This window comes from Scyliorhinus canicula, chromosome 18 (genome assembly GCF_902713615.1).
Source record: "Scyliorhinus canicula chromosome 18, sScyCan1.1, whole genome shotgun sequence".
Taxonomy (NCBI): domain Eukaryota; kingdom Metazoa; phylum Chordata; class Chondrichthyes; order Carcharhiniformes; family Scyliorhinidae; genus Scyliorhinus; species Scyliorhinus canicula.
Genome location: NC_052163.1, coordinates 30,323,604 through 30,334,545, shown reverse-complemented (window position 1 = coordinate 30,334,545; position 10,942 = coordinate 30,323,604). Strand labels below are relative to the sequence as shown.

General features: G+C 42.7%; 1 protein-coding gene across 1 annotated transcript in view; it reads right to left on the bottom strand.

Annotated features, from left to right (window-relative positions):
- Positions 1-4,221: 4,221 nt before the first annotated feature.
- The window catches only part of LOC119953062 (monocarboxylate transporter 4-like), a 61,290-nt gene continuing 54,569 nt past the window's right edge, over positions 4,222-10,942 (bottom strand). The window contains exons 4-5 of the mRNA XM_038776874.1: positions 5,492-6,268; positions 4,222-4,775 (exon numbers count right to left, since the gene is read on the bottom strand). Coding sequence (XP_038632802.1) covers positions 4,504-4,775; positions 5,492-6,268 — 1,049 coding nt within the window. The 3' untranslated portion in view covers positions 4,222-4,503. The remainder of the gene's footprint in view (positions 4,776-5,491; positions 6,269-10,942) is intronic.

The window sequence follows — 10,942 nt, the reverse complement described above, 5'->3', positions numbered from 1 at the left end:
GAGGAATCTTCGAACCAGAATATGCTAAAGCATTCAGTCCGTGACTTGTGCACCATCCATAGTTAGCCGCAGTCGGTAAGGGACCGTAGGCATTTTTCTCTGTTAGAGAGAGACAAGTGGTCATAGCTTGCATCAAGCATGGCTGACCAGAAATCTCTCCCACTCTTACTTCCTGCCATGAGTATGTTGGAAGGATTAGAAGGTTGATCATCAACCTGTTTGGCTAAGTCATAAATGCTGCCTTTGTGATCACAAGTCTTGGAGTAGGACTTTAACCTGGAGCTTCTAGCTTGGAGGCAGGGATGCCCATATGCTACTGAGCCCCAAGACCTCCCTATGCCTTGTGCGATACTAAAACTTAAATGCCTGGGCATGACAACAGACACAATGGGAATGAAATCTGAGTTTGATGGGGACACAAATAGGGCACCATGAATTGCTCAGAAGCCCTTTCTGACAATACAACAGGCAGCCAATCTGCTTACACCTGTTTTATGAACCCACTTAAATTGATTTTAACCCTGCACTACCCCCTCTCCGACCCAGCATTAATCCCAAGAACACTTATCAAGTCCTATTTTGACATAGCCCGAAATCAGTTTGAGATGGAGAAGATTTTCATTCCATTGAACAGCATGCTGTATAATTGGCATAAAAAACCATGCAGATTTTTTCGTAAAAGATGTATAATTCGAGGAAAGAAAATGCTGGGGGACAAACTGATGAATTCAGTTCCCGGAATGTTTTATCTAGGTTCGCATAGAAAAGGGATGGTTAGATATCTCAAATATTCTACATGTATACCTCAAATTAAAAGACCCTGTTGCAAAAATGTCCCTGTAGACCTCAAAGCATGTAAGTGACACTCAAAGAATTAGGTTTTCAACTTACTGCCCTGGCAATAATCTGACATTGCGGATCAGACGCCCATTATGGAACCTGAAACCAATGGAAATCAAAATCGGGTGGTTTCTTTGGGTAAGTTGTAAATCTAACCCTCATGCGTTGAATCAATAGAAATAGTGATTAAGAATCATCCAAAATCAAATCCACCTTTTCTATTTGTAAAAATATTTGCATCTAAGGAATCTTAAGAAGCTCCTTTTAGTTTTGGTAAAGATGCACTTTAAGCAAACACAAGATATATGTCACCTAGTAATGGTTCTATTGTCACACTTTTACAGCCAAGCACAGACAAAATGGCATGTGTTACTTAACCATTTTTTGAGATATTTCCAACCTTTCATTATTGTACCCCATCACTCATTTAGTCAAGCCTGCAGGAGGATTACTGACCATGCAATAGATTGGAATAACATGGGTGCATTGGGATGAAATTCAAATTCACCACGAGTGCAAAATGGAAGGTCACAAATCAGTAAATTGAAGTTAATAGAAATGAAAATCAGGCAGGGTGTATAATGACCAGCAGTTTGTTTCCATTGGTCTTTTGCCCAGCTAAAGTCAAAACTTGAATCAATCAAGTTCTTGCTGTACAGATTGTGTCAAATAGTAAAAATTGAATAGTTGAAATTTTGAGATCTATAAAGACAAAGTTATGAAACTCATTCAAGTCCTTCCAGATTCTCACCAGGGTGACTTATCACAATTGATTTAGGGGTTGTGTTTTCATTTGCACCTCTTGATTAATCCAGAGTTTGTGAAGAGCTTTGAGAATGATTTGGAATCCATAAACACCCACAATCAAAATTTTGTTTGCTCAAAGAGTGAAGAATTCTAATTTTTCAATTAGATTATTAGGATTGCTGTACAAAGGAAGTAAGTGTGAATTAAAGAGTTCAGCCTTAATGGGTAAATTATACTTTTTCCTTTCATACCCACTGCGCATTGAGTTTATTGATCTCTTTGGTTAAGTATACAGTACAGGGGGCAGCACAGTGGCGCAGTGGGTTAGCCCTGCTGCCTCACCGCGCTGAGGTACCGGTTCGATCCTGGCTCTGGGTCACTGTCCGTGTGGGGTTTGCACATTCTCCCCGTGTTTCCGTGGGTTTCGCCCCCACAACCCAAAGATGTGCAAGGTTGGTGGACTGAACATGCTAAATTGCCCCTTAATTGGAAAAAAATGAATTGGGTACACTAAATTTATTTTTAAAAAGTATACAGTACAGACAATTGGAATGAGTTAATGTCTACAAAAGCTTACTTACGATTGTTATACTTTTATCAACCTCTGTTAACTTCCGACCCTCCCTATTCCTAAATCAACATTTACAATTAAAAAATCTGCCCATGTAATTTTGTCTCTTTTAATTACATACACCTGAGACTTCTTCCCAGCTTATGAGGTTTCTTCACAAGTTAACATGTGGTTTTCACCTCTGCAACTTAGCGTCATGGTTTTAAGGTGAATTGCATCCAAAACGTCCTCCTTTTTACATCAAGGGTAGAATTTCCCTAAGCCTGCCAGAACTTTCTTTAGTGACGCAACTGCGTATGTCCTCCTATGGCTGCATGAAATCACCAGGCGATGTGGGGCATCTTAGCCTCATCTTCCTCTCTCGGCACAGCATCCCCGTTGTCTGGCGGTTGCTAACCATGACTTATGCCACGATATCACTATGAGGCAACATGAGGGATAAGGTCCCAAGAGCTACCTTAGCCAGGATGGGGATTGAGTCCACGATCTTAGCATTATCTTGCACCATACTACCTTCAAACGACCCTATTATCCATCTTTCTCACTTCCCAGAAACCAATAGTGTGTCAATCATTATTGCTTGTCCCGCTAAAATTTAATTTGTCAAACAGGTTCCAGTTAACCTTTCGTGAGGCAATGTTCCGTTTGGATAAAACTACAAAATTTCTTATCCCACCACCCCGATATACGGAGCAATTAAATAGTAATAAGCCTCCTCAATGCTTTATTATTGCAGCCAAAATTCTTGTGTACTTTGAGATAGAATCATAGAATTACTACAGTGCAGGAGGAAGCCATTCGGCCCATTGCATCTGCACTGGCCCTCTGAAAGTCCTAGGCCCATATCCCACCCTATCCCCGTAACCCTACCTAACCTTCTGAACACTAAGGGGCAATTTAGCATGGTCAATCCACCTAACCTGCACATCTTTAGACTATGGGAGGAAACTGGAGCACCCAGAGGAATCCCATGCAGGCACGGGGAGAATATGCAAACTCCACACAGACAGTGACCAACTGGTGGAATTGAACCCGGGTCCCTGGCGCTGTGAGGCAGCAGTGCTAACCACTGTGCCGCCATAATGCATTTCTATTCAAGTTTAGTCAAACATTTCAGCAACTTTCATGTGGGCTGGCCTCAGGGTTAGGCCTAGGGTATTTTAACTTCTGGGCCTCATTTAAATGTTGCCTGTCCACCTCCCACTTGCTAGAGCCATCAACAACAATGTTTCATAACCACCTTTGAACAACCTGTCTGGCCCTAAAAAAAACAAAGGTCATATTTCTGCAATGTCACATTTTGACATGATGATAAATATTCAGTCACACTACAATGGAAAATGTTTCTTTAGAAACTAGATTATGGGTGCGATCTAACGGAAAGGTTTCTAAGTGTTATTTCAGGCAGCTTTGCCTGGGAGGCTCTAACAGGTTTGATATAATTGGTCTCGTCTTATAGCCATTACTTTTTAAGTTCCTCATATACTAGCAGTTTGCCGACCTTAGTTGGTGTTAAATTTGGATGCAAATCAACAATGCAAGTATTGGTATGGTGTAGCTGAGGCAGGTGTCGATATGTTTGGGCAGCACGGTAGCATGGTGGTTAGCATAAAAGCTTCACAGCTCCAGGGTCCCAGGTTCGATTCCCGGCTGGGAATCCCTCTCAGTGTGTGCGTGGGTTTCCTCCGGGTGCTCCGGTTTCCTCCCACAGTCCAAAGATGTGTGGGTTAGGTGGATTGGCCATGCTAAATTGCCCGTAGTGTCCTAAAAAGTAAGGTTAAGGGGGGGTTGTTGGGTTACGGTTATAGGGTGGATACGTGGGTTTGAGTAGGTTGATCATTGCTCGGCACAACATCGAGGGCCGAAGGGCCTGTTCTGTGCTGTTCTATGTTCCTTTAAAAACTAATGAACCCATGCTGGTTCACTAATAGTGGATTCATTATTATGGGTAACTGACACTCCTTTAATTGTGGAAACCATCATTTGTGGCCAATGTTATAAGCTGTGGATACAGCTAACAACAGCATTAGTGACGATCGTGTAAGCGTTTTGTGCATCAAACCTCTTTCCTTTTTTGTGCAATCCCAATTCTGTAGATTTGATTTTTCAGAATGTTCTTAAAAACACCTCTTAGACTTTCAACGGATGCCGTTGTTTTAAAAAAACCGTTGTAAAAGACACAAATGAATGACAAATGCAAGGCAGCAATTAAAAATCACAAAAATATTCTGCACAATAAACTACTCTTACCATTATACATGGAGATTCCTCACATTTCTAAATAAATACAAACTTGTTTCTCTTGAGCTACTGTAAACGTTCTGTTTCTTCCTCCATTGAGACCTTCATACACTTGTTTCTGGTGTTGGTACAATTTCACCATTGTTTCCTGTCTCATCCTTTAAGAATTGATCTACCTCGATGGAATCCGCTGTTTCCAATTCCCTTTTCTGTTCTCCTTCTTCCACATTTTCCTTTTGCTCTTTCACAGGGGGCTCAGTACTTTTGCGTAGACAAAAAAAGTTCCCAACCGCCAGTACAATGGCAGACAGAACTACTTCACTCCCGGCCAAATAGAAAACGTGTTTGAAATTCTTCGTGATGTCAAACAGCTTCCCTGTAACAGGTACAGCAGGAAAACAAAAATCAATATATTTCTCTTTTCCACCCAACGATGGGAGCACGTCGCATCACTTCAGGGCAAATTTTATTATTCTGTTCACAGTTTATCCTAAATCAAGGTCCATTTTGCCCATGACTCCGAGATGCAGGCCCTGCACTTTATTCCACAAAGTGTGCTAAACGAGAGCACCACAGTGCACTTCTCTCCCTGATACAAGGCCATTTTGTGATTGGCCAGTTATAGAAAAATCATGGACTATTGTGTCCAAACCCTCCTAGGGAAGGAAGTCAGCAATGAGACCATTGAAAGCAATTAGACTGTATTAGGGGAAGGTGGGATGTGACGAGGTATATGGGAATAGAATAGAAAACAACAGCCAACTTTCTGTCGCAATGCTTGGAGAACCCAGTTATTTCTTTAGTAAAGCAATTCGCACATCTGTAATCCTTAATTGCTATCTACTGTTCTTTTGGCTGCTTGCTTTGACCAGTGCAATAAATGGGCACCACTCCTGATCATATCAGTTTTAATGAATAGGCCCACTGAAAACATAAACCTTTCAAATGTTAACTAATATTTCTGGTATTCGAGACTTTTGTCAAGTTTCCCATCGATTCTTATTTTATACTGCAAAGAAGGCTGAAGCAAGTCTTTCCATAAAGGTACACAAAATTGCATACACAGACATGTCTGTGCGCCCGCAGACTTACCAGCTCCTGGAGGACCAACCAAGACAGCCATGGCTTCGACCAGCAACACGAGCCCAATGGCACTGGAGAACTTCTGGGTTCCAACAATCGTCATCAACACTTCAAACTGCAGCGCTCCCACCATTCCATAGGACATCCCAAAGAAAATGCAAAACACTGTCAGTCCACCATAATCTTGAGCATAGGAGCCGCCTAGATCTGTGATTCCATTGAAAATCATAGCAAAGCTGAAAAGATACACACAGCGAGGCCGGACCTGCTTCAAGCCAGCAACAATACCACTAAGAGGTCGGGCAAAAATATCGACAAAACCCAAGACAGTCAGCAAGAAAGCAGCATTTGAGTCCGGCACTCCTATATCTTTTGCATAGTTCACTATGAATACAGGAGGCACAAACAGACCAAAGACCATGATGGAGGCTGCTATTGTGTAAATCAGAAAACCCCGATCCTTAAAGACTGAGAAATCCAGGAGCTTTTTCTTCTTCCCTTCCTGCATTTTCTTTGCTTGATCTATTTTTTCTTGTTCTTTGCGGGTAGGTTTAAGGGGTCTCATCAGTGCTGCACAGGCACAGCAGTTCAGCAGGAGACCCCCGAGAATGAGGAAGCCTCCTCGCCAACCAAATGTCTTAGATAAGATCTGGCCCAATGGAGAGAGGCAACACAGGAACACGGGACTCCCAGCTGCAGATAAGCCGTTTGCTAATGGGCGGCGCTGGTCAAAGTAGCGGTTTAACATGATGAGAGATGGTTGAAAGTTCAAGGCTAGACCCAGACCTGCAGTGAGAACAAAAAAGGCAATTTGTTTAGTTAAGGTTTTGGTTTGGAGGGACAGGGACTGTTCACAATTTAGTGAAACAGCATTGTTAAACCAAACACATGTCCCTAAATGCCCGACAGGAGAGTTTTCAAACAAAATTAGACACCAACCAATATAAAAAGATATTAGGACAGATGACAAAAAGATTGAAAGAAAGAGGTAGGTTTAAGTGTGGTTTACAGAGGAGAGAAAGGTAGAAAGAATTATGGAAGGGAGCCCCCGACATGGAGGGATTAGAATTAGGAATGTGCAAGTGGGCAGCATGACAGGTGGTTAGAGATCTCAAAGAGATGTAGGGAAACGGATGGAGAGGGCGACACGGATGGAGAGGGCGTCCTGTGGCGATACAAGCCTGGGGGCCCTGGTAACGGCGCCGTGGCCGTTCCCTCCTACGAGGTATACCACGTGTCCGGTGGTGGCGGCTACCCTCAAGATTTGGGGGCAGTGGAGGCGACATAGGGGAGAAGTGGGGGGCTCGATGGAGGCTCCGTTAAGGGGGAACCATAGGTTCGTCCCGGGGAACATTGATGGGGGATTTCAGGGTTGGCACAGAGCGGGCATCAGACAGCTGAGGGACCTGTTTATTGATGGGAGGTTTGCGAGCCTGGGGGAGTTGGAGGAGAAATTTGGGCTCCCCCCGGGGAACATGTTCAGGTATCTGCAGGTAAAGGCATTTGCAAGGCGGCAGGTGGAGGGATTCCCTTCGCTTCCCGCGAGGGGGGTGAGCGACAGGGTGCTTTCGGGGGTCTGGGTCGGAGAGGGGAAGATATCTGATATCTACAAGGTTATGCAGGAGGCGGAGGAGGCGTCAGTAGAGGAGCTGAAAACGAAGTGGGAGGGGGAACTGGGGGAACAGATCGAAGACGGGACATGGGCTGATGCCCTGGAGAGGGTTAATTCTTCCTCCTCGTGTGCGCGGCTTAGCCTCATCCAATTCAAGGTGCTGCACCGGGCCCACATGACTGGGACGAGGATGAGTAGGTTCTTTGGGGGTGAGGACAGGTGTGTCAGGTGCTCGGGGAGTCCAGCGAACCATGCCCATATGTTCTGGGCATGCCCGGCACTGGAGGAGTACTGGAAGGGGGTGGCGAGGACGGTGTCGAGGGTGGTGGGATCCAGGGTCAAGCCAGGATGGGGACTCGCGATTTTTGGGGTTGGGGTGGAGCCGGGAGTGCAGGAGGCGAAAGAGGCCGGTGTGCTGGCCTTTGCGTCCCTAGTAGCCCGGCGAAGGATCTTGCTACAATGGAAGGATGCGAGGCCCCCAAGCGTGGAGACCTGGATCAATGACATGGCGGGTTTCATTAAGCTTGAGAAGGTTAAATTCGCCCTGAGAGGGTCGGTACAAGGGTTCTTTAGGCGGTGGCAGCCTTTTCTCGACTTCTGGCTCAACGATAGGGTACGGGGACAGCAGCAGCAGCAACCCGGGGAGGGAAAAGGGGAGGGAAAAGGGGGGGGGGGGGGCCGACAATGACTATGTTTGTTTATTTAATTTTAATATTTTTTAAGTTCTTTTGTTGTTCATTAGGGTTGGGAGGGTGGGGGGATGTGATACATGCGCCGATACGGTCTGGGGGTGTCACAGTTATTATGGGTTATTTTGTTGCATTTCATTGTTTGTCGTTATGTTTTATATTTTCTGTAAAAAATTCCAATAAAAATTATATTAAAAAAAAAGAGATGTAGGGCTGAAGGAGGTTACAGCCATAGGGAGGGACAGATGGGAGTGGAATTTGAAAACAAGGGTGGGGATGTTAAAATCGAGGTGATGCTGAACCAGGAGTCAATGCCAGTCAGTGAGCACAAGAGTGATGGGCGAAAGGTACTTGGTGCAAGTTAGGATACTAGCAGCAGAATTTTAAATCACTTCATGTTTATGTAAGATACTTTTAAACTATAACCAAGATAAAATAAAGGCAATGCCTTTCAAGCTGTAGCTGAAAATTGGATATGTTGTTCCAATTGATTTTAAGTGGCAAAAGTTGTAGAGTGGAGACGAGAAGCTTTTTTAATGCAGAAAGTTGATATGATCTGGAATGTGTTATCTGAACAAGTGGAGCAAACACATTCAATAATACCTTTCAAAAGGGATTTGAATATGTATTTTGTTACAATCCTATTAAGAGACTGATAACAATTGAAAATAAATCCACATATTAACCAATAGAGCTATGCCATAGAATTTTGCATGCTTAAGCAAAAACAAACCTTAATGTATATGAAAGACTTGTACAAAACAAGCACTATTAACTTAACATTATGATTGATAATTGCGCATGTTATGCACTCGGTTTTACTCCTCACTCTCCCCGAATGTCTTTTCCTCATAAGACATTAACCATAAATATTTTACTTCAATAGTGTTAGAAAAATAAAGGAAGATTTAAGTTATCTCTATTGGCAAACATTAGAAATAAGGTATAGTTTTAAGTGGGCTTAATTTAATGTCTGTGCCTGGAAGGGTAAAATCCACAGTTAGATTTGTACTGGACAAAGGTCTTTGTATGTACAGAGTTGGTTTCAATTCTAACTGTGATTCTATTGTGCTTAAAAAAAGGGCTATGGCATGAAGAATAAATGAACCAGCAATGGTTGCAAAGCAGCTGAGGCCTTGTAAAGTTGGGAAACTTTTAAGTTTTAGTTTAGCTAATTTGATTGGAGTTAGAGATAGGTAGTGAGAGAGAAGACAGTTCTCAGAGCTCTGCTGGAAGCAGGTGGTTTTAGAAAGCTAAGAAGGAACATCTGTCAGCCAGAAAAAAAGCGGTACTGTGGAGTAATGGTTAAGAAAACAGATACCATAAATCAAAGCTCCAACTTGTAAAGGAAACTAGAGAAATGAAGAGAAGTTTCCAAGAGGTCTGGAGTTTTATTTTTTAATTTAAAGTATCCAATTTTCTTTTTCAATTAAGGGGAAATTTTAATGTGGTCAATCCACCTAACTTGCACATCTCGGAGTTGTAGGGGTGAGATCCACGCAGATACGGGGAGAATGTGCAAACTCCACACAAACAGTGACCCGGGGGTGGGATCGAACCCGGATCTTCAGCATTGTGAGGCAGCAGTGCTAAACACTGCACCACCCGAAGAAGTCTGGAGTTAATGGAACAGAGAAAACTGTGAACCTGAACAAATTACTGTTCAGTAAAGTCAGAGAAAGTTGAAAAGGCATTAGATCGTGAGAGGCCAGAAGGATATCTGCTGTAGCACTGCGGGTTCATGGCATCGAAGATCCAGGTTCGATCCCAGCCCCAGGTCACTGTTTGTCTGAAGTTTGGACATTCTGCCAATGTTTGTACGGATCTCACCTAACAACCTAAAAAGATGTGCAGGGTAGGTGAATTGGCCACACTAAATTGCCCCTTAGTTCGAAAAAGAAAAGAACTGGGCATTCTAAATTTCTTTTTAAAATTATTAGTTTGGGAGACATTATTTGAAATAATTGTGGAAATCAGTGGTTGGACTTCAGAGTTTGTGTAAAAGCCTTTAAGACAGAAGAAATCTGAAGGGAGAGGTGTCAATCCTGAAAGCAAAACCTTGATGGAAGCAGCAGAGGGAAAGCATAATTTGAAAGTGTGACTTTTGAAAGTAATTATTGAAATTGCTTGTGTGGAAGCCGGAGATCAATGAGACAAGGTGGCTCATGGTATAAGAATAACCTGCAGCAATTCAGAGGAGAAACCCAAAGACATTCACATTCAGAGAGGAGTGTATTTTACCATAGTCATCTTGTGTGCTTAGAAGAAACTTTGTGTTAATGAGGCCATTGTTGTTTAAGATGTACTTTGTAATCCATATTAATCTTAAAATCTGCGTCATTGTTAAACCAAAGAGGGAGTAAAGGAGTATTGTATAATACTCCACATTTTCATGTTTGATTGGTCCTGTAAATCTGTTCCTCCATGTTTCATATAAAAAAAGTAAAAGTTAAGGTTTTTTGAGCCAGGGTTCCATTCTGGAATCTTCCTGTCCAGTTATGTCATCAACTGGGATCGTAACAGTAGGGACCATCCATAAATAGGCCACAGTCTTCTGGAATTGACCTTAATTCTCCTCAGTTCCAGCTGTTCTCCAAGTTTTGTACCGTTTGATTATGGATGCCCGAGTCCCTTGTTCTGGTTGTCTTCTCAATACTTCCAAGTAATTCTGCTGGTTTCTTTCATTTGCCACAAGGCTCTGAGGACCACTGGAAGTTTTTACATTAGCTTCAAACTAGGCAATCTCTTCGCTTATTTTCACTCATTAAATCCAAACACACTAAACCCTACCTAGATGCTATGTGGCGAATGATTAAGTTAGCTTTCTAACTTATAGTGCAGACCTAACTATTTGTCAATTTACTTTCGCTATCTTCATTCAGTGAGCTGCACCACTGACAAAATCTCAGCTGCAATTAAAATCCTACAAAAATGCATCACAGACAAAATTACAGCTGTAATTAAAGCTCTTCAGCAAACACCCAGATAATCTCCCTAAGATCCACCCATTTCCATGACAACGTGGTATTCTTTGGGATGTCTTCAAACAGATCTTTAGGTTAATTGTTCCTCATTTTAAAAATCCTTCCTTGATCTGAAGAGAGAAATTGATTTTATAACCCACCATGGGTAACCAAATGCTTTTAAATGAATTTAGCT